General features: G+C 36.3%; 1 protein-coding gene across 8 annotated transcripts in view; it reads left to right on the top strand.

The window, feature by feature from the left end:
- The window catches only part of LOC115217089 (calpain-9), a 164,296-nt gene that overhangs the window by 70,141 nt on the left and 80,444 nt on the right, over positions 1-13,711 (top strand). For 6 of the 8 annotated variants that reach the window (XM_036507117.1, XM_036507118.1, XM_029786683.2 and 3 more), the window contains exons 4-6: positions 2,803-2,971; positions 7,520-7,600; positions 12,004-12,021. In XM_036507117.1, coding sequence (XP_036363010.1) covers positions 2,803-2,971; positions 7,520-7,600; positions 12,004-12,021 — 268 coding nt within the window. The remainder of the gene's footprint in view (positions 1-2,802; positions 2,972-7,519; positions 7,601-12,003; positions 12,022-13,711) is intronic. The other 2 variants (XM_029786685.2, XM_036507120.1) reach the window with 1 other exon arrangement.

Genomic DNA, 13,711 nt, shown 5'->3' on the forward strand with positions numbered 1-13,711 from the left:
TTGTATTCAAATTTAAACCTTCCATAAAAATTTCTGAAACCGACTCTGGTTCTAGGACACAAAATTCCCTGATATAAAGTGTTAGTCATACTTAAATTTTCTTGATATAAAGTATTACTTGTACTTAAATTTAAACCTTCCATAAAAATTTCTGAAACCGACTCTGGTTCTAGGACACAAAATTCCCTTGATATAAAGTGTTAGTCATACTTAAATTCTCTTGATATAAAGTGTTACTTGTATTCAAATTTAAACCTTCCATAAAAATTTCTGAAACCGACTCTGGTTCTAGGACACAAAATTCCCTTGATATAAAGTGTTAGTCATACTTAAATTTTCTTGATATAAAGTATTACTTGTATTTAAATTTAAACCTTCCATAAAAATTTCTGAAACTGACTCTGGTTCTAGGACACAAAATTCCCTTGATATATAGCGTTATTCATATTTAAATTTAAATCTTCCATCAAAATTTCATGAAAGAACTTTTTGTTCCTAAGCTAGTATTTGTTTTAAAGTTTTGTGCTTGGAATGGCAGATTAGCAGAATCATTGGAATGTCAGACAAAATTCCTGACCGTATTTCTTGTTTCTTTTTTTTCTTTCATTTCTTCTTTTTACTTGCTTCAGTCATTGGACTGCTGCCAAGCTGGGTTGCCACCTTGAAGGGTTTTAGGAAAAAAAAATCAACCCAGTTTTTACTTTTTAAGTCTGGTAGTTATTATATCGGTCTCTTTTGCTGAACCACTAAGTTAAAGGAACTTAAACCAACATCAGTTGTCAAATGGTGATGGGCAAAGACACACACACATACACACACACACATGCACGCGCACACATACACACACACATACGTACACACACACACATGATGGGCTTCCACAGAGTTTCTTATTTCTTTACTGCCCACAAGGGGCTACACACAGAGGGGACAGACAAATGGATTAAGTCAATTATATCGACCTCACTATATAACTGGTACTTATTTAATCGACCACGAAAGGATGAAAGGCAAAGTCGACCTCAGCAAAGTTTGAACTCAGAACGTAAAGACAGACAAAATACCTATTTCTTTACTACCCACAAGGGGCTAAACACAGAGAGGTCAAACAAGGACATCCAAATGGATTAAATTGATTATATCAACCTCGGTGCATAACTGATACTTATTTAATCGACCCCAAAAGGATGAAAGGCAAAGTCGACCTCAGTGGAATTTGAACTCAGAACATAGTGGCAGATGAAATACTGCTAAGCATTTCGCCCGGCATGCAAACGTTTCTGCCAGCTCGCTGCATTTTCCACACAGTTTCTGTCAACCAAATTCTTTCACAAAGTATTGGTTGGTCTAAAGCTCTAGTAGAAGACACTTGACCAAGGTGCTGTGCGATAGAACTGAACCAGAAACCATGTGGTTGAGAAGCAAACTTCTTAACCACACAGTCACAGTGGTTAGAGAAAAGCGAGAGAAAGACTTCTGGTGAGAAAGTTACTGCTTCTTTAAAACAGTTTCTATCACTTCTAATCTATTGGAAGTGAAAGTGAGAGAGTGACCAGTCAAATGCTGGCAGGGTCAGTGAAGTTTCCCCTTTTGGGGATTGGAACACACTGTCATGTCTTTCCAAGAATTGTCATAGATCCTTGTAGAGGGAGACTGAGTGAATTGTTTGATGATGCCTTCTTTGTGTTCTGAATTTCAGTTCTGTTGCGACCAACTTTGCCTTCATCCCTCCAGGGCCAATAAAATAAGGCACCAAACTAATACTGGAGGTCAATGTACTCAACTAACCTCAACCCACTAAAATTGTTGATCTTATACAATTAGTATTAGAAACAATTAGTATTAAGTTAGTGTTCCAAAACCTGTCTATATAATGAGGTTGTTTATTTTAATAATCTTTCGAAAGTCTTAATTATTTCCAGAATTAGTTAAAAAACACATAGACGATGTATTTCTATAGAAATATGGGTCATGAAAGTGTTAAGGTGTTTGAGACAATTGAATTTACCACAGAATATAAATTAAAAGTAATGAATCCTACTTAGGTAGTTTATTGGGGTACCATTGAAGATTTTTTTTTCTCTTTCATGCAGTGAATGGTGCAAATCAAGGCATAAGAGATAGACACACTGAAGCAGTTTTCCCACAACTGTTGCCAGGCCTATATTAGGATCTTGGCATAGTACTGCAAAATGCAGAGCTCTCACACTTCTCTGTTCACAGCTGTATGGTGTACTCCTTTGAACACTTATGTACATATTGATAGGTACCCTGGTGGTTTGCTGATTTTTAGGAGTGGTTGGCGTTAGGAAGGGCATCCAGCCGTAGAAACACTACCAGATCTGACTGGGCCTGACGAAGCCTTCCAGCTTCACAGACCCCAGTTGACCCGTCCAACCCATGCTAGCATGGAAAACGGACGCTAAACGATGATGATGATGATGATGATGTACTGCAAAATTCCAGGGGCCTTGATCTAGTTTTTATTTCTTGTATCATATCTACAACTGTCATCGTATATATGTATGTGTGTGTATATGTTTGTGTGTCTGTTTGTCCCCACCAACATCACTTGACAACCAATGCTGGTGTGTTTACACCCCCTTAACTTAGCGGTTCGGCAAAAGAGAACAATAGAATAAGTACTGGGGTTGATTTGCTCGACTAAAGGCAGTGCTCCAACATGGCCGCAGTCAAATGACTGAAACAAGTGAAAGAGATCTGTATAAATTATAGTTTAAATGTTGCATACTTTATTTATTTTTTTGTTACTCATTCTTTATTTCTCTCTTTCTTTCTCAGGCTTAATGGTTGCTATGAAGCCCTTAAGGGTGGAAATAGCTCTGAAGCTATGGAAGATTTCACTGGAGGTGTTACAGAAATGTTTGACCTCAGAGAATCACAAGATAAACTGTTCCAAATCATGTTGAAAGCTTTCCAGAGATCTTCTCTCATGGGATGTTCTATTGATGTAAGTATTTGACGCTTGATAAAAGTAATTGGTTGTCAACGAAACTAATTGCTTGCAGAGATAGTTAAAATAATGAATGAGGGCAGTGACTAAATATTTTGTAATTAATGAAATTAATGAATACACATTTCAAAAATTACTGTTACAAGTACAGGCATAACTGTGAGGTTAAGCAGTTCACTTCACAACCCTGTAGTTTTGGGTTCAATCGCATTGCATGACATCTTGTGTAAGTGTCATCTTCTCTAGCCCCAGGTCAACCAATGCCTTGTGGGGTCATCTAGTAGTTGGAAACTGCAGGCAGTCCATCATGTTTGTGAGGGCTTGCAATGTGCAAATACATGAATATTCCATGCTGTCATACCTCGAGTGAAGTAGTGCTGATGTTAATGTTCTTTATTGACATTTTGACCAATTAGTGCAGGCTAAACACAGAGGGGACAAACAAGGACAGACAAAGGGATTAAGTCGATTACATCGACTTCAGTGCATAACTGGTACTTAATTTATCGACTCCGAAAGGATGAAAGGTAAAGTCAACCTCGGTGGAATTTGAACTCAGAACGTAATGGCAAACGAAATTCCGCTAAGCATTTCGCCCGGCGTGCTAACGTTTCTGCCAGCTCGCCGCCTTTCTGTCATCATTCTGTCTCCTCCATACTTTCATGGGTTGAACAGAATTTGTTGAAGTAGATTTTTTATGGCCAGATGCCCTTTAAGATAATATAACCCTATGACTAGATATTTCCACATAAGACTGGAAACTGAGGGACACCATTGGCATGATGTTGTTTACATTTGTTTACAGCTATCATGTGATGGCAATGAGATAGTAACACACATACACACACACACACACGCACACACACACAGATATGTATAAACTAGTATTCTGTCAGTTATGATGACAAGGGTTCTAATTGAACTGATCAACAGAACAGCCCACTTGTGAAATTAACGTGCAAGTGGCTGAGTACTCCACAGAAACGCATACCCTTAACTTAGTTCTTAGGGAACTGAGACACAGAATGTTACATAGGATGTGACAGGTACAACTCATTTTTGCCAGCTGAGCGGAGTGGAGCAATGTGAAATAAAGGGTCTTGCACAAAGATACAACATGCTCTGGGAATTGAACTCGTGACCTTATGATTATGAACTGAATGCCCTAACCACCAAACCACTCACCTTCACACACACACATATATATATACACATGCACACACACAACAGGCTTCATTTAGTTTCCATTTACCAAATTCACTCTCAAGGCTTTGGTCAACCTGGGGCTATAGTAGAAAATGCTTGCCCCAAGCTGAGTGGACTGGAGCAATGTGAAATAAAATGTCATGCACAAAGATGCAACATGATCTGGGGATTGAACTCGTGGCCTTATGATTATAAACTGAATACCCTAATCACTAAATCACTCACCTTCACATACATATATACGTGCACACACACAACAGGCTTCGTTTAGTTTCCATTTACCAAATTCACTCTCAAGGCTTTGGTCAACCTGGGGCTATAGTATAAAACGCTTGCCCTCAAGTGTCATGCAGCAGGACTTCACCTTAGTCTATGTTGTTGGCAAGCAAACTTCTTACCACCCAACCACAGCTTACAGCTAACTGAATCAATAATCTTTTTCTCTGTGTGTAGTTTGGAGCCATAACAGAAAGCATTATTCATTCAATTGTCTTACTTTCACTTTCTGTTTGCACTGCACCAATCAGCACAGGTCAGAGTGCTTTGGCAACCCTGCTGTTTTCTTTATGCTGTGTTTTTCTATTGTATTAAAGGTTCTCTCTGTGTTTAGTACCTTGTCTTTTGTGTTTAGTATCCTATGTTTTGAATCAGTTCTGAAGTATGGGTTCTATTATATAATTATTGGTACTTCAGTTGCTGTAGACTATGTCTTTGGATTCATTTTTTACCACCTATTGGCAAAAATTTGTATAAAGTTTCTTATAAGCTTTCCTGTAATTCCCATTAGACCTAGTAAGATAAAGATGAATGCATACGTATGTGTGTGAGGCTTGCATACAGTTTCTATCTACCAAATTCACTTGCAAGACTTTCGGTTGACCCAGGGCTTTAGAAAATGGTAGAAGTGGGCCAGTCAATCGGATTGACTCCAGTACGCAACTGGTACTTAATTTATCGACCTCGAAATGATGAAAGACAAAGTTGACCTCGGCGGAATTTGATGAGACACAAAAATAATGCGAAGATTAGTGCCATCAAAAAGTAAGAAAAAAATGAAAGAAAAAATTGAAAAAAACAAACAAGCAAATAAATAAAAACAGTCAGATTTGGTCTGAAGGAAATGGTAGAATAGCAGAATATAGCAGGCTATAAGTCGCATTGCAGATCACTTTGGCATAATACCAAATAAGTTTTCGGAAAGAGAATAATGAAAATATGAAATACCAAAAGAAAAAAAAAAAAATGTAAAGTAAACAGATTAATTTTCATTTCTAGTGTAGCAATGATATAAAGGTAACTAGAATGTCACCTGGGAATTACTTTAGAGAAGATATTAAGATAGGGAAAATACTTAAGTGAAAGAAGAATAACGAGGGGAAGAAGAAGAAGGTGTGTAGGAGTGAACAGCGCCTACATAATTAATTCTGTTTCTATGGCGATGGTAATGAAGCTTGCAATTTTTATTACCCCTTGTTTCCATAGCAAAAACAAAAAAATAAAATATTGCTATTTTTATATATAAGAGGAAGTAAAAAAAACCCAAACAAAACAAAAAAAACTTCTCTCAGTATTTATGCTTTTGTTTTTGTGTATGTGTTTAACCCTTTAGCGTTGAGTTTCCTCTGTCAAATGCAAGGTTTATTTCATCACATTGTTTTGGGTTAATCATGCATTATTTCATACCTTCACGGTTTTGCTGATGGGGGTTATTTATTTTTAGAATGACATTGTAGGGTAGGTGTGAGAGGCTGGATCTGGCCAGTTTGAGCATAAAACAAGTAGAAAGCACCATCTGTTCGTGGCCGTTGCCAGCCTCGTCTGGCCCCTGTGCCGGTGGCACGTAAAAAAGCACCATCCGATCGTGGCCGTTTGCCAGCCTCTTCTGGCCCCCGTGCCGGTGGCACGTAAAAAGGCACCATCCGATCGTGGCCGTTTGCCAGCCTCGTCTGGCACCTGTGCCGGTGGCACATAAAAAACACCCACTACACTCATTGAGTGGTTGGCGTTAGGAAGGGCAGCCAGCCGTAGAAACATTGCCAGATCAGACTGGGCCTACTGCAGCCTTATGGCTTCCCAGACCCCAGTTGAACCGTCCAACCCGTGCTAGCATGGAAAGCGGACGTTAAACGATGATGATGATGATGATGATGGTCAGTTTAAATACTAAAGAGTTAAATTTTAATTTCAAATGCAACTTTATCAGTACTTGCCATGCTGTCCATTTGTTATACTTTCATATACAGCATGTGTGTGTGTGTATCTCTATATATATAAACGGCAAAATGTCTGTCTGTGTGTGTGTGTGTGTATCCTTTATACGAATCCACAATTTTTCAGTTAGAGGGCTCGCACTTTCTATGGTCATTCAAAACCATCCAAGGGTGTCATGCACATCTTTACATTTCCCCAGTCACCTCAAATAGCCATTAAAAAAATCAATAGAAGTGACTTTTTTGTGAATTTTCTATCCAAAACCCAATCAAAATGCCCGAAACTTGATACGCCAATTGAATGCCAGCTAGCTGTAAGTGATTGTTCAGAGATTTGGAGAGTACTCGCGTGTAAGTGCACACGCACGCAGCTGTATATGCATGCACTAGCACTTTGACCCGGAGTTGCCGGGTCATAGTGCTAGTATGTATATAAAATAAAATAAATGTTATAGTATAGTAGAAAGGATTATTTTTATGTCGCAGATTTAACAAAGAATTTATATTTTACTTGTTCCAATCTTTGGGCTGTGGCAATGCTGGAGCACTACCTTCAAAAGTTTAGTCAAACAAATCGATCCCAGTACATTTTAAAGTTTGGTACTTATTCTATCCGTCCCTTTACCCAAACCCCTAGGTTATGACAATGTAAACAAACCAATACCTGTTGACAAATAATAGGGGGACAGACACACATGATAGGTTTCTTTCAGTTTCCATCAACCAAATTCACTCATAAGGCATTGCTTGGCCTGGGGGCTATAGTAGAAGACACTTGCCCAAGGTGCCACACAGTGGGACAGAACTCGAAATCATGTGGTTCAGAAGCAAACTTGTTACCATACAGCCACTCCTGCACCTACTTCAGCAATTAAACAATATCAATTTTTAATAATTATCTATCATTCCTATCAAATATTTGCCCTAGTTGTGATATAAACTGTGCAACGAGATGGTGATTAAACGAAAAGAGAAAGAGGAAGATGGTGGGGTGGAGGGCATGTTGTTGATCAAACTGTGATGAATGGGTATTGTTCTTGCTGATGTTTAACCCTAGGTCAGTAAGCAGACCTAAACATCCTATGATTTTGTTTTCAATTTTCTGTGATATTTGTTTTTCTTTTTCCAGGCTGATCCAAGCCAGTTAGAAGCCAAACTATCGAATGGACTTATTTGTGGCCATGCCTACAGTATCACATGTTGCAAATTTGTAAGTATTTCCATTAAATTATAATTATTGCTATTATTTTAATTGTTGGTGTTATTGTTAGTAGTAGTATTATTGTTATTTCTGTTACTATTATTATTATTAATAGTTAAATTATTTAGGTTATTTTTTTATGTTTGTATTTATTCTGTTTATTTCTTTATATATACAATAACTAAACTGGTTATTATTTCAGAATTTCTCCTGATTAAACAAATGTATGGTTATATACACACACATGGAAATTATATAGATATATATATTATATATATATATATATATATATATATATATATATATATAATTATATATCATCATCATCATCATCATCGTTTAGCGTCCGTATATATATATAATTATATATCATCATCATCATCATCATCGTCGTTTAGCGTCCGTATGTATATATATATATATATATATATATATAATGTATACATATATACACACACTCAGCCATCTTGTATTTTCATTGTTACTGATTATAATCAGCAAATTCTGGGAATACCATCTAATATTTTAGTCTATGTCCAATTTATTGCTTGCTTTAATAATAACAGTAATAATGTAATTGAATGTGTTAATCACAATAATAACGATGCTACCACTACAACTACTGCAACTTATATTAACACTAATTACCGTAATGTCGTTCATGGAATAGTTTTGTATAACACTATGAAGATATGATAAACTGATATGTAGAATTCTGTAGAAAAAAGACTAACATTTGCTATGCCTAACCAGCTTGTTTTCGGTAAAGTTATTTACAGAATTTGCTTTTAGAAGCTTGGTTTTGTTGTTGTTGTTTTTAATTAGACAAAAGGAGAAATTCCTATGAAACCCAAGCTAGGGAGACTGATGCAGCTGATGGATGCTCAGTTCGAACTTCTGTAGTTGTTTTCATTAGAAAACAAAAATATGGGTTCAATTCTGGAATAATGCAGTTTGGGAAAAGAAGAATTTGGATGGTGAGACATAGTAGAGGTTACAGGAGGAGACACTGGCACTTGTGCCTGTGCTAGTAGGGTGCTAAGAGCACCATCCGAGCGTGATCGTTGCCAGAGTGGCTAACACACCTCCGTGCCGGTGGCACGTAAAAGGCACCATTCGAGCGTGATCGTTACCAGCGTCGCCTTACTGGTACCTGTGCCAGTGGCATGTAAAAAGCACCCACTACACTCTCAGAGTGGTTGGCGATAGGAAGGGCATCCAGCTGTAGAAACTCTGCCAGATCAAGATTGGAGCCTGGTGCAGCCATCTGGTTCGCCAGCCCTTAGTCAAATTGTCCAACGCATGCTAGCATGGAAAGCGGATGTTAAATGATGATGATGATGATAATGATGAATGTGAGTAGAGATGATGTGTAGAGCAGAGGAATAAGGACCGTGGAGGTAGTGACATAAGAGGCATATAAAAGAAATAGGAGGCGCAATGGCCCAGTGGATAGGGCAGCGGACTCGCGGTCATAGGATCGCGGTTTCGACTCCCAGACTGGGCGTTGTGAGTGTTTATTGAGCGAAAACACCTAAAAGCTCCATGAGGCTCCGGCAGGAGATGGTGGTGATCCCTGCTGTACTCTTTCACCACAACTTTCTCTCACTCTTACTTCCTGTTTCTGTTGTACCTGTATTTCAAGGGGCCGGCCTTGTCACTCTCTGTGTCACGCTGAATATCCCCGAGAACTACGTTAAGGGTAGACGTGTCTGTGGAGTGCTCATCCACTTACACGTTAATTTCACGAGCAGGCTGTTCCGTAGATTCGGATCAACCGGAACCCTCATCGTCGTAACTGACGGAGTGCTTCCATCCATAAAAGAAATAGCATATTCTGTGAGCTTATGATTGATGCAAACAGTGTATTGATGTATTGGCAGTCATTAGAGTGATGGATAGAACATTTTTTGCAGTATGTAGTCCATTTCTCTGTGTTCTGAGTTCAAATACAGCTGAAGTCAACTTTTCCTGGGTCAATAACAAATCTGGCTCAACAGTTGTGGATTGATGGGACTGTTAGAACAGAAGAGATCCCTTGCATTATCTGTTCCGCTTGTTTGTCCCCTCTACGTTTAGCCCCTTGTGAGCAATAAAGAAATAAATTATCTGTTCTGCTCCTTTGTGTTCTGATGACTGTCAGTGTCAGCACTAGTGGCCTGCTGTATCAGCTTAAGTTGGCAGTTTTTCTCTTAGATAAACATCATATACAGGTTTCATATAGATTATACTTGTTCACAGAAGATTAAATAAGTGTGGTATCATTAGCATTAGTGTGCAAATATGTGGAGAGGGCAGGCTGGCATGTATAGGCAATTGCCAGTCTTTCTAAAAAATACCCTGCCTAAGCTTGCACATACATGTCAACATCGACTGACAGAGACCCTACTTAGTGGTTGACATTATTGATTAGTGAATCTTTGCTGATCAGTCCAATGATTTTCTATGGATATAATTCATGGATGTTTGCAAGTGTAAACACAGCATCATCCAATATATGTGTAGGTATTACTAACATATGAATCTAACTTAACCTGAATAGTTGGATAGTTAAGAAGTTGGCTATGCAATGACAAACTCCCAAGTTTGACTCCATTGCACAGTGTTTTGAATAAGTGTCTTTTACCCTAGCATGGGGCTCAACCCAAGCCTTGTGAGTGATACTGGGTTGACAAAAAACTATGCTGAAGCCTACCAGATAAACTGTATCGGTAATTTAAAAGTTGTTCATTGCCACACTGTATCATATTTATTCTGTCTGAGAATTACATTAAGGGTACCTAAAGAGACACATGCCTGTTGAATACTCCACCTAGTCACTTACTAATTCAATGAACAGATGGTTCAGTTGACATAGCAACTAAATACTCATCATTGAAACTAACAGATGTCCATTTTAATTGAGCTTAGTAGAGGATCTGCTACTAATCAGAACTGAAATAGTTGCTGGGCCTAAAGAGAAGTGTTTAGTCATTATGAAACAATTTTAATATTGTTATGTATTGTGAAATCCCCATGGGACATAATCAGATATCTAATATTGTAGTACCTTTGTGGGTTTTAGTTATGTATTGTAGAATTATTTACATTATTTACATTCGATGGATATTTGTCCTCAGCTTATTTGTTGTTAACACGTTTCAGCTGATATACCCTCCTGCCTTCATCAGGAGGGTATATCAGCTGAAACGTTGTGTTAACAACAAACAAGATGAGGACAAATATCCATCGAATGTAAATAATGTAAATAATGTGCATAATTCCACATCTCTTAAATATAGAATTGTAGAACTATGGTTTCAAATTATTCTTCTTTGAGACATATTATGTCCTCAGACTTTTGAAGGAAGAGTCTATGTTGTCATATTCTCATGATTTCAAAGTCTCTCTTTTACAAACAATATATATCTGGTCTGAAATATTCAGATTTCATGTTGGTCATATCTGTACACAGATGGTTATGTTAGAAGCAAAGTGTGGTACTATTAGATTCAGTCTCTGTACATGTGGTTATAAGAGCAACTTTATCATTAACTAGAAATGTTTGAAAATTTCATCCTATATTAGATGTATATATATATATATACATACATACATACACACACACACACACATATCTATATATATATACATACATACAAACATATATATATATATATATATATAATGTTGGAAGGGGCTAAAATTGTTGTGGTACCAGTTAACAGATAATGAAAGGAATGTCTCACATGTAGAATAAATTAATAATATGCTTATAATAATAAAATACAATAAACCCCATCACTCATAAGTATATGTAAATAACATGTAGATAAAATAGATGTATGCATAGATTAACCTAGATTTAATAAATATTTCAAGTATTAATCTGTATTTGTAATATATTAGTAGTAGTAGTAGTATGATAAAAACAAATAACAAGCAAGGCTATTATAATATGTTCAGACTATTAATTACATGTTTAGAAATGAAAAAAATGTTTTAATCGTTAGATGTACAATTGGTTTTGAACAGAGATCAAACCGATTAAAACATTGTGTAGATATGAAGATAAAGGTTTTTTTCATTTCTAAAGGTGAAGTTAATGGTCCGGTTAGTTATAAATAACTAATCTCAACTAACAAGTAATTGTGTTTGAAATTCTGGAGAAAAATTCTTGAAACAAAAAAGCGATCAATTCCATATGTTGTTTAAATTAATTTACAGTTTACTGTTATTGGACATAATATTAATAATAATTACTGCTTTGATATAACCAAGTGATTGTATTGTTATGTTTTGACATGTATTGTTTGTTATCCTGATGCTCACAGGCTTGTGTATTGGGTTTTACTTCTTACTCTTGTATAATAATTCTCAGTTTCAATCAGTAATTCTCTGTCTATTTTTATCTCTGCTACTTATTCTCAAAGGCTGAGATTCCTAGCTATGTAAGCCAAATTTTGTTTTCGTATTCAGCATTTAAAATGCTCACTATCTGCTTTCCACCTGCAACATAGCAATATTTATTCACAAATACACTTTCACTCACATAAATCTATTATATATATATGTGTATATATCTTTCGTAGAATATTGTTATTATTGTTGCTGTTTTTATGGTTTTTGATTAAAGAGTGAAAAAAGAAACAGGGAAAAACCTCACATGTTTATTGTCTATGTTGGTTATTTTGAAATATTTATCTGTACCAAATTGATGCTTTAAGCTACATCTTTAGCACTCGGCAAAAGAAAACATCTTTATCAAAGATGCCATAGAGCCAATGGAAACTGAGCTTCGCTACAATATTAATCAATGCTTTCTACATGCACAATATTTGCAACATATTGCTGGTAGTTTCTGTAGTAATTTGCAATAGCTTCTTCGTAGTTAGCTGCACTTAAATGCACTTAAATATTCTTTCTCCATCTTGGAGACAAAATAATTAAATTTTAAGCAATTTCTTACAGGCAAAAGAAAAATCCATTTTCTGTGTATTCTTTAAGTTTCTGGGAATTTCTTTTGTCTCTTGCATGACGGGTATTCCAAAAGCAGAAATAATGTCATTTGGGTCGTGTCAGCCTAAAAATATACTTATGGAACCGAGTTTGAAATGGGACATTATTATTATTATTATTATTATATGTTGTTGAATGAAGACTAATTGTTTTAATTAATTTCCAGTTGATATCATTGCTGTCTGATCACGTGACATTATACGGTATTTTGCAGCATCTCTTTACATTTCATGTATTTCATGAGATGTCAAATAACTTAACAAAACTATCAATTTCACTAGAGTTGTTATTTATATGTAATGCACACTTGGTATTGTCATTGTTGATGACAACAGTGAGAACCCCCAGCAACATCACTACTGATCAGAAGACAAGCCCAGGATATTGAATTTCCCTATGAAACATCCCATTTATATAACCTGACCTTCTATAGTTGAAATCCCCACTAGATCTCCTGTTGCCTACCTATACTCAGTTCTCATTTTTTACCTTATAATCTTTGCCCCTTCTTATATTTCTATACCAACATAGACATTTCTCTCTGACATATCAGTTGGTAGTTTCTATAACCCGACACTTACACACCTTCTGCACTCAAAGCTACACTCAATAATCCCCTGTAGTTCACAGGTCACATTCACTATTCCATATATATGTATACCCACATCTAGATTTTCTGTCTCTACTATATGAAATTGCAATCTTGTCTGGCGAATAAAAGAGCCCAGTAGTAACCAAATCTATTTTAATTTACACTGTACATTCTTAAAAAAAGGTCACATTAGGTAACATAACTCTAGAATCACAATGTCTTTGAAAACAGTCAGGTTGGTGCTTGTTGGAACCCCTTTAATCTTGGGTTTACTTGATGAGGATTGGCCTAGGATTAATCAGTATCATAATTTATATAAAAGGACTGATTTAACCCTTTTGATACCAACCCACCTAAGACCACCTGTGAGCCTATGATACCAAATTTCTGATTTAATGTCATCTAATATACAATAATTTCATTATTATTAAATTAAAATTTTTCATCAAAATTTCATGCTAATTTATGTTCTAGACACCAGCTTAATAAGCTCTTTGGTATCGCTAATAACATTACCAACATTAATTCTA

Source organism: Octopus sinensis, linkage group LG11 (assembly GCF_006345805.1).
Source record: "Octopus sinensis linkage group LG11, ASM634580v1, whole genome shotgun sequence".
NCBI classification, from domain to species: Eukaryota; Metazoa; Mollusca; class Cephalopoda; order Octopoda; family Octopodidae; genus Octopus; species Octopus sinensis.